Consider the following 18,304-nt stretch of genomic DNA (forward strand, 5'->3'; position numbering starts at 1 on the left):
GGAGGGTGGCAGGTTCGGCATGGCGATGGCCAGCGATGCAAGAATTAATACTACCTGTGAATGGAAAAAACACGTTTGAATAGGGGAAACATGGAGGCGCCTGGTGAATCATACTATTTAGGAAAGTTTCATTTTTTTCTAGCTTTAATAGTTTCTATTAAAATGTTAACAGTTTTAGCCAAAAGATCTCAAATATACAACGTCAAAATAATTAAACACTCGTAAAACAAATGGAACATTTTGAGTTGGAGAACACACGATCAATTTCTGCGGAAAAACTGTCGTTTTAAAAAAGGATCCTTTTCGTAGCTTTGTTTCAAATAACTCACACTCCTCCACAGTTGAAAGGAAAATTTCAAGATTCACTTTAGGTAATCGAATGGCGCTTATTTATCATAACCGCTTAACACTCACTCTAGTCGTCATGATGGTGATATCCTAAGGTTCACTAGTTTGCTCGGTTCCAATCCGCACCGTCGCCGATCCTTCAACAACGATCAATTACTTCAAGTTTGTGCCACACGACTGATCGTGCTGAAGGCCGCACGGGCTGGTTTTAAATAACAAACTAAACCACAACCAAACCGAACGAATTACGGAACGCACTTATTATCATTTTCCGATCCCACCACCGTTGGCGAACTTTTCGGGCGCTCTATCCCGTTTACAGCTGTCCCACTCCCCCGGGGTCCAATCTAATTCCATCAGCTGCTGACCGATTGGACCGAGGCAGAAAATGTCCAAATTGAATGTTGCCATTCCCCGCGTGCCGGTGCAGCGGAAGTAAAGTGCAAATGTTTGGTAGTTATCAGGCGTTCCCGCGGTGCGTACACTTTTTATCGATGTCTACAGTGAGAGGCAATATAGTAAGAGCCCATTTCGTCCATGGTAAAATTTATACTAGATAAACCTAACCTTATGTTGTATTTCTAGAACAGCTTTAGATCTCATCAAATAGAAAATGAAAACGACTAAGTGCTAGCGCTTAATACTTTCAATTAGGTTGCGCTTTTGTTGAGGTTCCTCACTGTAATTAAGCATGAACATCCCGATTGTTGTCGCGATAGTTCAAACCACCTACACTTTTTACCGGTTTTTTCCCAACCCCTTTTCTTTTTCACTTTGCGCGTGACCGCGATGGCCCAGCGATGGTGGCTACATAATTCCCGCTTAGTATGCAGTTCCCGTTCCACCGTCAGTGGCCTCCCGCTTCCGTTCCGGGGAGGGGGTGGGGGTAGATCGTGCTGGGGTCGTAAAATCCGAACACAAGTTGAATTTCTTATCCGACGTTGCGCTGAAGATGGGGACATAATTCGATTCCATTTCTGCTTCGCTCCGCGAAAGGCGAAAGTAAATCGTTGCCGCTGATCGGTCCGTGGCGGGTGATAAAATCATCCCCACTATTGTTTCCCCTTTCAGAGAGTCATAACTCAATCAATAAAGTAGAGAAGGGCAACGGACGGTGCATGCCAAGTTTGGTATTACATTTGTAGATTATGTCACCGATTATGGTACGCAGCGATGCAGTTTAAATGAAAACAGTTCGATTAAAATATATATCTACCACATGCGTACCAATTGTTGTGCGCTCGATCGTGTGCCCTACTGGTACATTTTTAAGGGTGATTGGTTCGACATGCGGAGTGGAATACATATATTCGTTTTGATGTGTCCTGATGCAAATTAAAATTGCAACAAAATCGAACACGGGATTTTTCCCAACTTTTCAATTTGCCTTGTTTCTTTACAACCACATTTACTAATTTAAAAACCAATCATTTGAAAACTTGAAACTATTAAGCTGATAACTTTTCTAATGAAAACTGTTACCCACAGATCGCCTTCCCCTCAACGAAAACAAAAATTGCCAATCTCCAGAAATTGATCAGTAAAATTTGGCCGACGATCACGTTCGAAACCAATCACTACCGGCTAAAACAACACTCCCAAAAACCCTCCCTGAAACGATGCGAAAAGAAAAACACGCACCTCCAACAACATGCCTAACGATGTGCCAAAAGCAACACCTCGGCCCGAGTTGGGCCCGACCGGCGTGGTGTGTACGCGTTTACCAATTTCACCCGGAACGATCGAAAACGATCGACCGATGGGCGGGCCTATAAATAACGACGGTGGTTTTAGGTTTTTGGGAATGGGAATATCTTTGGACGGGCATAAACAAGAAATCTTTTAAATTAAATTAAAGCATATCTCCGCGACCTGTTGCGCCGCTCATGAACAGGCACATGACTTCCGAAGGTTACGATCTGCTGTTAAACATGTTGATTTATCGATTCAATTGCCCAATATGTCGGATCAAAGCGAAGGAAAATCGTTCCCACCACCGTTGTTGCATGTACATGTTCTGGAAAACGCCGCAAACTTATGCGCATTTATGTATGATTGCGTACACTTTGCTCTCCCTGGAACACGCCGCACGATTTGGAACCCCGGGTTCGAATGCCAAACCGGTTGGAAAAACAACCATTGGTTTTCCTCCCCACAAACGACTTGGAGATTGTTTATTTGTTTAACATTTTGGGCGCCCTAGACCGAAGGTTGGTTCACGTTCGGTTTTTCCGAGTGGCGAGTGTATTCGCATGGGAAGAAAAATGGTTAGTGATTATGTTGAGTTTTATTTGGAAAAATCGATACAAAGTAGCGACGAGTAATGCGGTACTCACGTTACGGTGCAGTTTATTTATCTTTCGTTTTGGAACCGTTCTTTTTTCCTAGCGTTGTTTAAGGTAAGAAAACGCTGAGTTCATCTGCCGGAGGCATCCGGGAAGTAATTTAAAGTCATTTGTTGGGGTAAGAGATCGTGTAATTTTCTATGTACTCATGTTTTGGGGTGAGTTTTCAAACCGAAGGGTCGCAAGAAATATTTTGTAACTAAAACTTGTATACATTTTATTTCACTCAACAAATTTGATCTTTAAAATTGTTATGAGCATAGTTTGAAAAAGAGGTCACGAACGTACGAAAAACCTTCCTCAACAAGGGAACTCTTGTCGATCCGCTTTTCTCTCTCCAAGGTCCCCCCGGGTTTTGTCGACACATCATTCAACGGTACGCATTCTTCGAAGCCCCTTCTTCCTGTTTTCTTCATCGTTGAACGCCACACTCTCGACCTGTCGACGGAACTTGCAACACTTCCGGCCTTCCTTCGGGCAAATGTCGAATAACTCGTGCGCGCTGGCAAATTAACCTCTCCGGGCCCCCCGCGGGCTCCCCACATACCGGCAACCCACTTTGTCCCGAGTCGCGGCGGGGAAGGCCAGACGTGGTGGTCATAAATAGCCGATGTTCGGAGGAGCGTGTGGCCAACATCCAGCATCCCGAGCGCCATGTTTTATTCGCTCAATTAAATCACTCCACTCGGTCGAGACTGGACCATGACCGTTACGGTCGGGCAGATGACCGGATGACCGGGTTCTCGCCTTATTGCTGATCCGTCCCGTTTTCTTTTGGTTGTTTTTGTTCCTGCCTAGAGCGATCGATGAGTTGTGTTGTCAAGTTTGTTCCATATTTTTCCCCCGTCTCGATTTGAGAGCAATTTACTTTATCGGGAGTTCACTTCGGAGAACATGCTCGTAAATCGATGTATTTTGTTTCAGTGTAATAGAAGATCAACCTACAAATATGTCACTGCTAGATAACTTAAAAATCAAAGGATTAATGATAATTCAAAAACAAATTTATTTAAATTTTTTGTGTCGGTTTTTCCCATCAATTAAACTGGGCAGAGTCGCACACGAGAAGAACATAAATTAACGCCAGCAAATAGTACCGGCTCGTTAAAATATCTACTTGTCAGGTTTGTTCCGCTTTCCCTACCGCGTCTTGCGACGGTGGACAGTCTTTTCCATTTTTTCTTTTCTTTTAAAAATGCCGACATTCAGTTCAAAGAGACTAACAGATTCAGTTCGAGTGTTTTTTTTTGCAATAAGGTTTTCCCTTTTAAACGCACACCAGCACAAGGCGATCAAGTGAATGAAAATTGGACCTCGAACTGGCAGCGATCAACATTAAGAGCGACGTAAAACACTGTCAACAGTTGAACCGTTTGTGGAGGTAGCAAAAAACAAACTGTCTAGAAGAAAGCGGAAAAATGCCTGGGAAGGGAAAAGTGTACTGAAACGAGGATCCCCCAACCATGGGGTGTGAGACTAGGTCGTCGGGTAGGTCGATTTATAACACCCGACAAAAAGGCGGCAAACTGTCCGGCGGATGGAAAACAAAGCGAATCTCGGAGGCGTCGCGGGTCGGAAAAACAACCTTCCTGTGCCTTCCTGGCGTACAAAAGAAGTTAACGAAAATACGCACCATGCGTGTTAAACGACGCCATTTGTTTGCTGTCCGCCGACGTGAACATGCCGGGCGAGTTATTCTTGAAGAAATTACAAACCGGTGACTAACGAGCGGAAAGAATGATGGTGAGCCAAAACGCACTACAAATCGGGAAATTCGATTCCGATCAATCAATTACCGTTTTTCTCGTTCTGGTGTCCTAAAATCTCGTCTCAACAAGGGTGAGGTGGTTAGAAAACTCATGGTGAAGGGGGGGAAAACTGTCTATTTTGACAGGCAACCGTCAAAACAGGCACATTTTTCCCCCAAATCCTCACCGGGTGGGGGGGGGGGGTGGACAAAACAATAGTCCGAGTGAGAAAAAAAAAGATAGCAAAGGCAAAACCAACCCCGAAAAATGTGCAGAATAAAGTGGATGGGGTAAGGGAAAAACACCCCCCCACTTCCATTTAAAACCCATTTTCCCAAATTGTGCAAAACAACATCCTTGTCGTCCTTGTTGATTTTCGTTTGGTAAAATATCTATCACCCCCCTCTCTCAAAAGCGAACGCTCCGAAACGGAAAGGCGGGTAGTAGATCGTGTTTGGTCGAGAGTAGATCACCATCCATCATACGGAAATCGCGTGTTTCGGCGCGCAATATGCCGGATGGATGGATGGATGGACGAATTTGTTTTGCTAAAGATCCGCAGCGAAAGCAAAATTAAAACCGACAACCGAGCGAATGCGCACGCTTGTTTTCCCCACATGTCATCCGCCGTGTTTTTCTTTACACATGTGCGTCCCATACGATCGATGTGGCCGGTGGCGGGCGGCTTTTCAAGTCACTTGCAGTTAAAACTAAAACCGTCCCGAAAAGAAAATCTCTGTTGAGACTGCTAAGTGTCGTTGGGAAGCATGCTAACGATCTGGAAGCTTTGCGATGTACGAAAGATGTTGTTGAACTGATGATGTTAAAATTTAATGATTGCTCTCCCTCTCTCTCTCTCTGTCTCCTTCCCTGATCACGTCATCCATTAACTTTCCCAATCTTCTTACAAACAGTAATTAAAAGATTGCTTGGGAATGCTTTATGATCCCTTGAATATCTTAAATGCTTGAAGATTGAAATCTTCCAACTATAATAGGAGAGAGATCTTTAGTAAATTTCAATGCTGGAAGAAACAAATGAACATCGTCCGTATATTTCGAGAACGTTAGACCAAGCCAGATGCTGCACAGATTTATATCTAAACTTGAATGCGGTTCCAAACGGTAAATGCTGGAAACTTCAGACCTTTAAGTTTTTTATTTCCTGTCGCAAAATCCGCACTGGAATTTGCAAAAATATAAACGACTATGGAAATGAAGTAAAGAAAGTGAAAGATGAGTGACAATTTTTGGTTTTGTTTTGTCTGACCATTAGTAATATTTTTCAACAAAAAATGTTTCTAGCTAGTAACTTATGCCCATTTTAATTGCTATCAAATATTAAAACAATTACTTTTATCACTTTACTGTGTATTTTTGTTTTTATACTAACTAGAAAAATTTATGGATATGGATACTGCCAAAGTTTGGTGTCCGGGTTTGCATGTTTGATTCAAAATAAATATTAGTTGTACTCGTGGCCCATTATTTTCCCAAATAAAGTTCGGTATCGTCAGCATCTTCCGGTTAAAATAATTCAATTGCTATATGCTTCTTTTATATTTCCTCTTCCTTATAGAGTTCCAGAAAGCAAAATTGTATTAGCAAGAAAACTCTTGTCGTTTTGTGTTTTATCACTTGAATCTAATGTCTTAAACCCATTAAACTCGCTGCGATTAACTTCAGCTTCTAACGACACAGCTGGCTGAAGTCTGAGCCCTTCTAAATTTGTATATGTTTAAACTATTGTATATTTCATGTAACTTTCAACGTTCACTCTCATCCTTTATCCACGATTCTGTTTAGTATAATGAAACAGATATGACAGAAACTCACTCGATTCTTCATCACCTCGCCATGTTTAATATACACGATCGAGCATTAGAAATTTAAATCTAATTAAAATAAAATACATAGGCCCATCATTTTTACTGTTTGTATTTCGGTGCGCTCATCAACGGTTAAATAGAACGTTGTTCCGCCGGCGTTACTGGCGGTGCAATCAGCAACGCCGTGACCGATTGATTTATGTGCCACGTTTTCCCCATAAACTTTCTGACGGCTTTTCGCCTACGTTTGCTACCGCTTTTTTCCCTCTAATCCCATGCTTTCTCGGCACCGTGTGTTTGGCCCCCATTGATCTCCCATTTAGCCGAGCTGTCCGGCCCGGTTTATAACACCCACAAAATATGACGACTAATTTCCATCGTCGTCACCCGTGGGTGGAAAAGGAGAGGAAAGGGAATCGAGCGCGGATTGCGTGAAAGAAAATCCCACCGTGTTTCCCGTGCGTGCCAATTGTCACGACCGTGAGGAGGCCGCGGGTGTGGGTGAATGTTTACTATTTCTTGTGGTCCCATTCCTCCGGCGCAGGTCGGTCCCCGAGTCAGTTATCGTCAGTCTGCAACAGCGGTAGGGCACATAAACAAAATCCCATGTTCCATGTTCGGTTCGCTACTCGGAACATCATTTAGATCGGTCCCCTCGTTGGTCTGCTCTCCGTATCGTATCCCCCCCTCGGTCGAGATGCAGGATCCGGTATAAATAGCTCCCGCTGGGACGATCGTGTCATCCGCGATCATAAATCAACCGGAAGGAAATGTTGCACTTACCTGACATTTTACTACAACGTAAAAATACACCGGGCCCACCGGGCGACGTCACGGCATCAGACGAACGTGGAATCGATGTCATCCCGCTGGCCGAGGTGGCTAAGGCGTACCTGAAGCTGTCGCAGCTGACCACACTGTTGCTCGTACCGGTGCTCCAGCTGTTCGTAGAGTGCGGCCTGCGCCGCCGTCAGCTTCTGCAGCATTTCCACCTGTTTGGCTTCGCTCGTGGCCAGCTTGCGCTGAAGGTCCACCACCAGATCGGTAAGATCCTGTAGTTTGCGCGTGAAATCGTCCTCCAGTGCCTTTAGCCGAGCGTCATAGCCATCCCCGTTGGGAGTGCTTTGTCTCTCTAGCTGGCCAAGCTTTTGCTCCAGGGCTGCCAGTCGATCGGTTTGGTTCGTGGCCAGCTGATCGATCTGTATCTCCGCGGCGATGATACGGCTCTCGAGACTTAAGGCCACCGCATCGCTCGGACCGGCCGCCGGTGAACCCTTGGAGGACTTTCCGGTTTTCTTGCCCAGCTCACTACAAGCCACCCTGAGGGCGGCAATCTGTTTCGACAGCTCGTTCCGACAGCTGGTCAGATCACTCTTCAGGCACTTGATCTCTTCCGATTGCTCCTTTAGGCGTTTCTCGGCCGCCTTCGGAAGGCCAGCGGATGCACCCTTGCCACCGGCCATGACACGTTGCTCGTACTCATCGCTAGCACGTTGCTGCTCCTGCAAGCTTTTGAGGGCCTTCAGTTCACTGCTCAGCTCACCGTAAGCGTACTGCGTGGCAGTTAGGTTCTTCCGTACATTGTTCAGCTCGTTACTGATCTTGTGGATGTCGGACGCGGTGTACGTGGTCTTGTGCCGACTGAAGTACGACAGCCAGCCCGTGTTTTCGTACTCTTCCGGTTGCATGTTACTCATCTTCTGCCTGATGATGATGATCGTCACGTCACTTAAAATATCTTACAGTTCAAATCACAGTTTATAACACCCTCCCGGATTTTAGATCCCGATCCATAAATTCACACTCAATTCCGTCAGTAATAATCATCACGTTCCAACAGACATTTTGGCTACACTCAATCGTTCCGACAGACACTGAATGAAGATCGCGCAAAAAAATAAATTCAAAGCTATTGCCTTTAACTCGATTTTCCGAAACTATTGCTCCGACAGACAGAGTCAAACTGCCAGAACATATGGCAACGCCATTCGGGGTCGGCTATCGCTGGTCGGTCGCTTAAAAATAAATCGGTTCTCTCGGGTCGGTTGAATATGTGCGAGCGCATGTAACAGATCCACACGACCGCGGTGGAAAACTCCTTCTTCTGTACTGCTCACACATTTTTACCGCATTGCATGTTTTCCTACAGCTATGGAATGGACATGTTGTGAACAAATTTTGCCTCACTAGGGCAACATCTTTTAGAATACATTCTTCGGGACTTTTTAAATTTTTCCAAGCGTGGAGTTTATGATTTATTCAATTTTAACATTTTATGTTATTCAAGTATATTGATTAAAGACACAAACTAATAGTTTTTTTTTCGTTTGTTAATCATCAATAAAATTTTTAACAATTCACACAATCTCACAATATCTGATGCCATCGTAAAAAAATAATTAAAAATAATAAAGAAGTAAATAAAGTAAATCCTAGCGATGCTCTAGAGAATTGAAATGAATACTTATCGAAAAACAAAATGTTTCTCCCGTGCTGAGGTATGTCTCGTATCGTTATGTGAAAAACATAATCATAATTACTTAGCTTCAATCGTTCACGTTGTACTGCTTACCCTATCAACTCCTGATGGCATTAGAACTAATTAAAGAATCTCTTTGGAATCTGCTATTTGTCGTCATGTCGACACAAAACTTTTCTCGTCAACGGTACAAGATATTCCTAGCAATATCGTACGCTTTGCGTGCAATCGACCGTTTACGCATTAGCAAATCAGCGACCTGCTCAAATTTGTCCTCGTTGCGCGCAAAGTACATCGCCGTATCCCGCTCGAGCTGCGCTAGCTTCTCCGGTCGCACCTCGACCATCGACAGAAACTCTTTCAGGTACGGGTTGAATCGGAAGTATCGTCCCGGTGGCAACAGATCACTCAGTACCGTATGGGCCGCCTCGGTGTCGGTGGCCGAATCGAGGATGCGCAAAAATTTCGTTTTCCACGAGCTCGACAGGGATGCCTGGTCGAGTATGTTTTGGCTGATGATTTTCTGGCCATCGTTTGACTTGCTGCGCGTTCGCCCCGTTCCGAACGAGACAACGCACTGGATTTTCTCCTTCGGCCAGAGGCACTTCGCCTCGTGGATGGCCACCGCAGTCGGATTGTTGTACAGTATCCCGCCGTCCTGATGGAGCTGACCGTTTAGCGGGAAATCACCGAAGTACGCCGGTGCGGCGGAAGAAGCCCTCACCACCTCCCAGAGGCGTGCCGTGTGGCACCCGGCGTATACCGACTGCACGTTTCGCGGGAATGTGTAGTTCCGGAACACGTGCGCATCGATGTACTCGTCGCACACCGTTGTGGAAATGCAGCAGAACTGTGGCCGCCGATTGGCGTGCGAAAGAAAGATGAAAAGAAATTACACACACACGGGGTGAAGTTTATGTGCAGAATGCGTGTGTTTACCCCATTGGTTCTTCATCCCACCTTCGGCACATTTGGTAGCATCACCGTATCGATGATCCGACGATGCCCGATGTGACGTTTGAGCAGCGATTCCCACATATCGATATCGTAGTAGGCGTGCGAAGAAACGAGTCGCGATGCGCCCGACAGCTTATCGAACGTCGACGGACGGTGGAAGATTTTGTAGGCAATTTTCTTGTACAGATGAATACCCTCGGTGAGTGTGAGATTCTTTTCCGAGGCTACAAAAGAGGGCTGCATTGTATAACAGTGTTGAACAAAGCGGGAACACACCTCACTTACCCAATGCACAGACTAGAATTGCTCCCGTCGACACACCGCACACTAGATCGAATAGTTCAAAGATCCTACGGTTCGTGAGTCGCTCCAGCTTCCGCAACAGCTCCATCACGATGATCCCCCGAATGCCACCACCGTCGATGCTAAGGATACGAATCCCGTCGCTCGGCAAAGGCGGTATGTACCCGAGAAGGGCCAGCCCCAGCTTTGCATGCTCGGTGATGGCCGGATCGGTCGAATACTCCAGTTCCTTTAGCAACTCGATCGCACCCTCCTCGATGGCGAACGACTTCTCTTGAGGAAACTTTTCGAATTTTTCCACCAGCTCGTACAGCACCTGACGCTGACGATCAAGTGGTATTGCCTTCCGCCTCAAGTCCAGCAGAGCGTGGCGGGTTTGCGACTGGTTGTGGCGCTGAAAAAGAGAGTGCAAAGTAATCAGCTGATTCGAAATCAACTTTCACAGCACAGGTTTACTTTTGGCTGCTCGAAGCTCCATTGTTGACACGCTATTCGAGGGAGCTTTCCACTGGCGAGTATCGGTGAAACGATACCTAAAGAAGGAAAGCATGGAGTGATTTTGAACGTAGAACGTGATGAAAATTATTATTTAATCGATAAAAACCTACAAGCAGTCCTCCAGCTGGACATTCTTATATCTAAAATCAAAACAACATTCCAACACACACGCACTCTATTTCTAAACAATTGTATAACTATGAAACGTCATCCTAGTGTTTGTATCACAACGATGCAACAAAGATACTGTTGCTATGCGACAACATAACCTGCCAAAATGTTGGATAAGAACTTGAATTCGAATAAACGTTGATTTCCGTTAGATGCGGTACAATTTATTTTTCACTTTTCAAACATTTAAACTAGTCCAATAACGTGAAAAGTGATGTTTAATGATAAAATTGTCATGGCTTTTAAAGAGTACTTCTATAGTTCCTGGTGATCTTATATTGTTTTCCTTCAACACCAAATCGAAACATGACTGAATTCAATCATGTTTCGCTCTTCCTTGCACTTCGTCTCGGTAATCCGAGCGTACGTGTACGAGTTAGTGTTCCTTCCTCAACAGGTGCAACCTCTGCTGGGACGGACTTGTCTGTCCCTCTGACAATATTCACCTCTTCCAGCACCCGCTTATTAATTTTCGGTATCGGACCCCTCTTTTTCGTTACTTTAGCTTTCTTGCTAGCCACCAGCGGGGTTACCGTTTCTGCCTCGACATTTTCAAGCGCGCGCTTCTTGGCCGCTTTGCGCGTCCTCTCGTTCAACCGTGCTAAATTCTTCAAAGCCAACGCTTCCGTGCTCATCGTGGACGCGTTGCTATCGCTTCGCCGTTTAGAAACGATTACTTCCGAGCGATTCGAGGCTGCAGTCTGATCAATGTTATCTTCATCGTCATCGTCGTCCTCTGCTGGGTCCAGTTGAGGTTCCTCTTCTCCTTCGTCCTCGTCAGCACCCTCAACCTGTGAGACGCCATCGCCTACCGTTTTCTGGATCGCTTCGACCAACGCGGACGTTTTGATGCGAAAATCCCGCACCGTTCCCATATGCAGCAAGTACGTCAAATCTTTCTTCGTTTTTTTGCTCAGCTGCATCACGATCTTGTTGAACGTTTCGATTCGAAACACCAACTTGGGGATGAGCTTTGTCTGCCTAAGCACCTTATCGCGATTGGATTTGGCTTTGGAGGAACTTGCCGCCTCGTCGCCCTCGTCCTGGCCGATGATGTTCTCTTCGATGAACGGTATAAGGTCGTAGATTCGGGATGCAAGAGGTTTCGATGATTTCACCACCAAGTTGAACCTAAAAATAAAGCCTACGGTTAGTCGTCCCCGTTCAAATCGGTCATCTTTTACGACCATACTTTGTAACCTCATAGGAAACTGGAACGATGGCGTGTCGTGCCAAAAAGTGACGACTCAAATTGGCAAGACATGCGTACATCGAAAGAAGCAGTTTGATGAGAGCATCCATCGTTGAACCCAGTGGAAGATTGGCATTGCAGAGGTGCGTCAGGGTAGTTAGAATGTGTACCAATTGGGAGCAGATCGATCGTTCAATAGATTTTAACAATTGCGATGCTAGAAAACACAACAAAATAAGCCATCAAAACCAAAAAATGTCGTGCCAAATTATCCCTTACTTTCGTCGGTATCATTCAATCCGAACACCTTTAATCGTCCCATGAGACTGTTCGTGCGCAGGATAAGATGCTCTATCTCCTCAATCTGTGTCCGAGTTACGGCACAAAGACAGTGGAATGTTGGCTCCGCTGTGGCGGACGTGATTGACTTAAAGTGGAACAGTGGGTTCGTCTCGTCTTCCGCTATTTGACCAAACTTCAGCTCCAAGCGCATCGCAACCGAATCAAAGTAGGCTCCTGTTTGCGTGCGAAGTCTCAGATCGAACAGGATCCGATGGACAATCGTGAAAGATTTCAGCTTCAGCTTTGTGTTGATGCAAAAATTCTGCAACCAATCGAACGCCTGCGTCAAGTAGTCCTGGGTGATGACGGGGGATTTGAACAGTAGCTCCAGGCACTGCAACAGTCCAACGACGATTTTCTCGCCAATCGGTTCCGGCTCGGATCCATCGCCAAAGTACTCGTCGACAATAGTTTGTAAGTTTTGTAGTAAATCCTTCTTGAAAGACGTCCCCATAGTGCAGGCTTTGAAAGAGAAAAAAAGGTGCATTAATCAATGTAATCTCCCGCCAACCGATGAGCAACTTACAAATCAACTGTAAAAAGTCATTAAACTTCCGCTCATACAGCTCCAAGGCACTTGTAAGACCCTGTCGGAAGCAATCGACGGCCATGTGAGCCACCAACAGACCACCATTGCCGAGGAGTTCGGTCGTTTTCTTCACACACCGGTCGTACACCAACTTGGTGCATTCGCACAAATGGCTAAATATACGCTTGCTATGATTCACCTGCCAGTAATCCGGCTGCGCTCGTAATGATTCCAGCTTTTGGCAAGCGACCCTGAGGATGTACTGCTGAAGGTCTCGGTTAGAACGGAAAGATTTAAGATCTTCGTCCGTTCCGTACGCCGTTGAATTGCTTAAACGGAAAAAAGGAACAATGAACATACTGCAACAGGTTACACTTTTCAAGTCACACTCACTCTAGTGTTATTCGCAGCACCCTTTCCATTGTCCCCAAGTCCCATATGTTCTCGGGCTTGAAGAAAGCACCAGCCTTTGCAGAGCCGGGCACAGTGGTGGTATTTATGGTGTTGTCCGTCAACTGTTTCTTGTTGCTTTTCTTAGGTTCCATTTTCTATTAAAATTAAGTATAGAAATAACATTCAACATCTGATCGATGAATGAAAACAAAGAATAATACCTTGAACTTATCAAAACAATACTGGTGATGTTTGAACAAGCGCACGAAACTTCTCAATAAACCGTCGTCGGGTGTTGCCTTCCACGCGCAATACGCCATAGCGGCCTCGAGCATGTTTAGGTACTGAGTGGCAATTACAGCACCTTTACTATCCATCGTTCCAACCTATAAAACAGGGACATGGCAGTTTTAAAAAATTCTAATTGTCTCACTAGGAAAGTAAAAAGGAATTCTTACCAAACCCACTTCCTCCATGCTAAGATTATCGATCCGATCGACAATGAGCTGGAGAGTGCTTTTAACCGCACCCGTTTCATGCTGCACCTCGTGCTGATCGCACAGCACCACACAGTGTACCATGAACGCCGTCAGGCGCCCGACATTATCGTACACCACCACCGGCCTCTGTTCATCCGGCAGATCGTCATCATCCAGTGCGCGCTTGTATCGGACGCACTTGTCGAACTCTATTTTGAACACTTCGGTTGGATTTTCACCAAAAAAGCTCTCAAAGTGCCAATCGATGAACTGCAGCACGTGAGGCAGTAGCTGCGTGTTGAACTCGACAGCACGACTCAACGCTTCGTAGAGCATTTCCCGGACCTCAACCGTTTGAGTGAAGCATCTGAAACACCGCGGGAATTGAAGGATCAACTTTCATTTTTTTTTGTTTTTCCACGAGAACTTACTTCCTTAATATCCCCATAATTTCCAGCGTTAGCATGTCGAAGTGTATGTTCGGGTTGTTCGGTGAGCCGTAAGCCGCTTGCGATAGTAGCGACATGCCGGATATTGTCATCTGAGTATAACATCCGCCCTGGGTGCCCAAAATGGAACGACGAGAGTTGTTATTCTTAAGCTGTTTCAACAGTGAACAGAACCCAAACACTCCCATAATCCTTGTCGATGTTTCGCTAGCATAAAACAAGAAAACAAAAGTATTGTATACATTGGGCATATAGCTTCCGATAATCCAGGAAAACTATTCCTACCCATTGTACATAGCCTTCCGAAGCACCTCAATATAACGATCACGGATCGAATGCGAAACTCTTAGGAGAGGAAAAATAAACGCCATAAATCGCATAGCGTACGTCCCATTAATCTGTCGGAGCAAAAAGAAGAAAATTACTAACTGTGTCTTATGTGCTTCGAAACCACTTTCACACTCACCAGTAGTAAATAGTCCATTATAAATTGAATTGTGTCCGTACACTCCGAAACAGTTAGCGTGTTCGTTAGGCTGAGCGTCGTCAGGCAAACATTGAACTGAGTCTCCTCGAGGTCGGCAAACAGGTACTTTTTAATCTTGGCAATAATTCCACTACCGAAGATGAACCTTCGTTTGATAAAAATCTGGAAGAAATTTATCGCAATGCTGTGCAGTTTCGTTTGTTTTTTGGCCAGCAGCAATGCAAAGGCAAAATGAATAACGCCAGGAGTAACGACCTCTTTCCCATCCTGGCTGTTGTCCGTGAGCACACTGAACAGTTGATCGATGCGCGACGATGCCGACATATCGATGCGTCCGCGGCACCAGGCCGACTGGATACACATCTCACGCTCTTTCTCGCTGATCGCAATCAGCTTGATGAGAAACGCCATTATCGGGGACGACACAACGTCGGATGTGTCCGGCATGCGATTAATCCGGCTCATTGCGAGCAGTGCACCAACTATGAACGGGGTTAGCAGGACCTCCGGGTTGTTTTGGAATGGTTTAAACATGGACACGATTTGTGTCTCGTCCACTCTAAACTCTGTTACATTCGACAGATGGTACAGGATGGTCTCCTCAGCTTCACGGAGTTCCGAGTCCGAGTAACGATCTGCAAAGAGAGTGGAATATACTGTTTCGCCAAATGAGGCTGTGACTAAGGGAAACGGGAGGGGGGCCCTACTTACCAATGCTATCGAAGTCCGTAGTATCACTGTTTGCGTTCGAAAGTACCTTTTTGTAATAGTTCTTGTGAAAATATCTCTGTAATGACATCAACGGAATCACCAGCAGACTGGAATACTTCAGGCACACGTGAAACAGCTGGCAGGCCAACGGTGGCAATTCGAGAGGTTCAATGTGCCTAATGTTATCCGAAATCTTTGTCACAAAGATACTGGTTTCGTCGCGCAGTAGATGCAGATCACGAAACATCCCGCACAACGGTGTTAGGATGGCCGGCTGTAGCTTCATTTTGAAAATCTCCTCCAACACCTTTTGCCGATATTCGGCACCGGTCAGTAGCAACCCGTTAGCATTGAAACGGCCCACATTGCCACCCTGCAGTTGGACCAGTGTTTGCGGTAGCAGGTGCTTCCAGCTGAGACATTTTGGATCACCGGCACGAATCGATTCCACACACAGCTCGCACATTTCCACCAGCTGCTCCGGGGTTAGGGAAGGCAAGTCGGTCAACAAACGGGCGATCAGATCGAACATTTGCTTCGTGGATAGTTCCACCTCGTTCATGTGTCGCAGAACGGCCATAATCAGCTCGAAACGTTTTTCACTGCACTTGTCCGAGCATGCTAGGCCGATCAGCGTGAAATGCCACAATGTGTATCCATCGATGGTTTGAACGTTGGAAACAACCAAATCGATAAGCTGTGGAAGAAAAGGATGAATGTGTATATTGGTGATGGAAACTTTTTTCGCAGTGTTACTCACTTGTGCTGACTTGATCTTTTCTAGTAATTCTTTCAACTCGTCATTTTTACGCTTCTGACCCAACTCAATTATTGCTCCTACGAGGTTTGGAGGCATTTTAAACACAAGAATAGACGGAATATCAACGATAGAATGTGAATTACCGGCGACGCACTGCTCAAAACACGAAACTTCTTGAATTGTATGTAAACAACATCGTTCGCGCGCCAATTTGATTTCCAGGTGTATACAGTTCATGGGGAACGATCAAGCGAAGGTTTGTATACATCATCAACGATTCCCCACCGCATGCTTTTCAATCGAGGGCGGTTTTTCACACCATCCGTCGGTTGATATCAAAATGTAATTTGCGCCATCATCTTTATTTGCTTCAAGTGCATCTTTCACATAACTACCACCAGCATGTTAAATGTTTTAGTTCCACCTAGTCCCTCGTTCTATGCTCATGTGTACACAGCTTTTTTTAACATTCCTTTTTGAATCCCCGTAGTCAGCAAAACACTGTTCATACGTGCCATCGGATCAGCTCAATTTACCAGCATCAGCTGTAAAGAGGTGGGGCCTTGTTTTGCCTTCAGTTTACCTACTGCAGCGAACGGCACGCAGTATGGTTTTTTGTGATCCAACAAAAAACAAACATTCGCCATACCGGTAAGCCGGTGTGCGAGCGCACGGTGTGTGTCGTTATCAGTAATATTTCCTATCTACGGTGTGGTTGTGTTTGCCCATTTGCCCGTGCAGGGGACACAGTAATTCTTTCTTTAGTCAGTATTTTACCAGGCAGTGCTTAAGGCAGTAAAAACAGCGACGCAGTCCATGATGAAAGAGCCGGAGAAAATCGATGGTTGGACCAAGAAATGGATCAAAGTTTTTCTCTGCATGCTGTGCACCATGCTTTGCGTACGTTCGAGTGTTTGGCGGATCATCGGAGTAGCCTACATGTCCCACATTGTTTTATTTCGCAGTACCTTTTCGTGCTCCTTATGACGATCAGTACGGTTAGCAAGCTGCAGTACGAACAGCTTAATGTGTTCATGGATATCCGAATGTACCGCTTGGTCCTTTTCCTGATGGCAGTCGGTACACTTTGCTTTGTGTGCGCGTTTATTGGATTCGTTGGAGCATGGCGAGAAAACTTCCCCATTCTTTACACGGTAAAGTATAATTTTGCCTGAATGAAGATGGCTTTGAACGAAAGACGTTCGCCTGATCGTTTCCAACAGTTCTGCTCGCTCCTGATGGTGTTTTCGCTAATGGAAGGCACAGTTGCATTCATTGGATACACGCAGCGACACAAAATGGAAACGGATATGGATACGAATCTATGGTTTTCGATCAATCAGTATCAAATGGATATTACTTGGCAGCCGTATGTGGATACGTTGCAAACGCAGGTTGGTAAAATAATCTTAAAAACAAAAGCAATAGCAAAACGATTACCAAATGTATTAAATTGGTGTTCTTTTTGTTTCTCTGTAGCTGAAATGTTGCGGTGTGCAAAATTACACCGACTGGTTGATGGCCATGCCACCGGACGAATACACGGCAGAAGATAAGGAACTGATATCACAGCTCATCCCGTTATCGTGTTGTGATTCAACGGATAACGTCCAATGCACGGTGTACGAAACCGGATGTCATAGTCGCTTGTACGACATATTTTACGAAACCGGAAAAACGGTTTTACTAAACACACTTGTAGCGGTTGTGATCCAGGTATGTGTTCAATAATGTTTGAGATGGCGAACGATTTTTGCATACTTTATTTTGTTTTTTGCAGTTATTCGGTGCGATGCTTACTTTCTACTTGCTACGAAAGCTTAGGATGTTTATCGTTTATCGTGATGATGAGAAGCATACATACCATCGTAATTTATTCGCTTATTCTAAAATGGAAAGCATAGATGAATCGACTGGAAAGGTATGAATGAAGCAAAAAACTATATCTGCCTTCTTTCCCCTGGCAAAAAGCTAACAGCTTGCTAAAAGCTAATACCTTCAATGTTCGGCAGCTTATCAACCACGGCATTTGATAAGAATTTACGATAAGACCATATCGATGTCGTTTATGTGCCAATGTGTACTGTGTATAAATACACAAACCATTAGTGTAACGTAATGTGCTTGGTACCTACTTAGAGTGATAATTGTTAATATTTCTAAAATAAAGATTGAGATTCTAAAAAGAAAAGAAATTGTGTAACGGTTGACGATGAGAAAATATAGATCAATTTTTCTTGATCTTCTATTTCTTGATAACTCATTGTAGTCTAAACATCTAGAAC

The 18,304-nt window shown here is 45.0% G+C and overlaps 4 protein-coding genes across 4 annotated transcripts; 1 reads left to right on the forward strand and 3 right to left on the reverse strand.

The window, feature by feature from the left end:
- Nucleotides 1-7,966, reverse strand: LOC131262829 (uncharacterized). The gene is made up of 2 exons (XM_058264911.1): nt 7,053-7,966; nt 1-54 (listed from the first exon to the last, which is right to left on the reverse strand). The coding sequence occupies exon 1, from the start codon at nt 7,964-7,966 to the stop codon at nt 7,109-7,111; it is 858 nt and encodes a 285-aa protein (XP_058120894.1). The 3' UTR covers nt 1-54; nt 7,053-7,108.
- A 690-nt stretch (nt 7,967-8,656) lies between these two features.
- On the reverse strand, nt 8,657-10,638 carry LOC131264073 (calcium-independent phospholipase A2-gamma-like). The gene is made up of 5 exons (XM_058266362.1): nt 10,617-10,638; nt 10,465-10,541; nt 9,991-10,402; nt 9,709-9,929; nt 8,657-9,598 (listed from the first exon to the last, which is right to left on the reverse strand). The coding sequence occupies exons 1-5, from the start codon at nt 10,636-10,638 to the stop codon at nt 8,930-8,932; spliced, it is 1,401 nt and encodes a 466-aa protein (XP_058122345.1). The 3' UTR covers nt 8,657-8,929.
- Nucleotides 10,639-10,840: 202 nt separating this feature from the next.
- LOC131262812 (Fanconi anemia group I protein) lies at nt 10,841-16,166 on the reverse strand. Its single transcript, XM_058264891.1, has 12 exons — nt 16,020-16,166; nt 15,260-15,956; nt 14,528-15,183; nt 14,347-14,459; nt 14,044-14,268; nt 13,592-13,979; nt 13,355-13,519; nt 13,134-13,288; nt 12,738-13,069; nt 12,149-12,673; nt 11,870-12,086; nt 10,841-11,808 (listed from the first exon to the last, which is right to left on the reverse strand). Exons 1-12 carry the CDS (start codon nt 16,113-16,115, stop codon nt 10,998-11,000), a joined length of 4,380 nt encoding a protein of 1,459 aa, XP_058120874.1. The 5' UTR covers nt 16,116-16,166; the 3' UTR covers nt 10,841-10,997.
- A 556-nt stretch (nt 16,167-16,722) lies between these two features.
- On the forward strand, nt 16,723-18,198 carry LOC131262831 (CD63 antigen-like). The gene is made up of 5 exons (XM_058264913.1): nt 16,723-16,919; nt 16,985-17,173; nt 17,243-17,413; nt 17,499-17,735; nt 17,800-18,198. The coding sequence occupies exons 1-5, from the start codon at nt 16,836-16,838 to the stop codon at nt 17,944-17,946; spliced, it is 828 nt and encodes a 275-aa protein (XP_058120896.1). The 5' UTR covers nt 16,723-16,835; the 3' UTR covers nt 17,947-18,198.
- The last annotated feature ends 106 nt before the right edge of the window (nt 18,199-18,304 follow it).

The sequence above is a fragment of the Anopheles coustani genome, chromosome 2 (genome assembly GCF_943734705.1).
Source record: "Anopheles coustani chromosome 2, idAnoCousDA_361_x.2, whole genome shotgun sequence".
NCBI classification, from domain to species: Eukaryota; Metazoa; Arthropoda; class Insecta; order Diptera; family Culicidae; genus Anopheles; species Anopheles coustani.

Bases quoted from the DNA above. Each gene is read 5' to 3' on its own strand.
- LOC131264073 (XM_058266362.1), bottom strand. From the start codon at position 10,638: ATGTCCAGCTGGAGGACTGCTT. The intron at 10,542-10,616 runs GTAGGTTTTTAT...TTCCTTCTTTAG, and splicing joins GTCCAGCTGGAGGACTGCTT to GTATCGTTTCACCGATACTC. The intron at 9,599-9,708 runs GTGGGATGAAGA...CGGCGGCCACAG, and splicing joins TGCTACCAAATGTGCCGAAG to TTCTGCTGCATTTCCACAAC.
- LOC131262831 (XM_058264913.1), top strand. From the start codon at position 16,836: ATGATGAAAGAGCCGGAGAAAATCGATGGTTGGACCAAGAAATGGATC. The intron at 17,174-17,242 runs GTAAAGTATAAT...CGTTTCCAACAG, and splicing joins ACTTCCCCATTCTTTACACG to TTCTGCTCGCTCCTGATGGT. The intron at 17,414-17,498 runs GTTGGTAAAATA...GTTTCTCTGTAG, and splicing joins TGGATACGTTGCAAACGCAG to CTGAAATGTTGCGGTGTGCA.
- LOC131262829 (XM_058264911.1), bottom strand. From the start codon at position 7,966: ATGAGTAACATGCAACCGGAAGAGTACGAAAACACGGGCTGGCTGTCG.
- LOC131262812 (XM_058264891.1), bottom strand. From the start codon at position 16,115: ATGCCTCCAAACCTCGTAGGAGCAATAATTGAGTTGGGTCAGAAGCGT. The intron at 14,269-14,346 runs GTAGGAATAGTT...GTTTTATGCTAG, and splicing joins CGGAAGGCTATGTACAATGG to CGAAACATCGACAAGGATTA. The intron at 13,980-14,043 runs GTAAGTTCTCGT...GCGGTGTTTCAG, and splicing joins ATTATGGGGATATTAAGGAA to ATGCTTCACTCAAACGGTTG.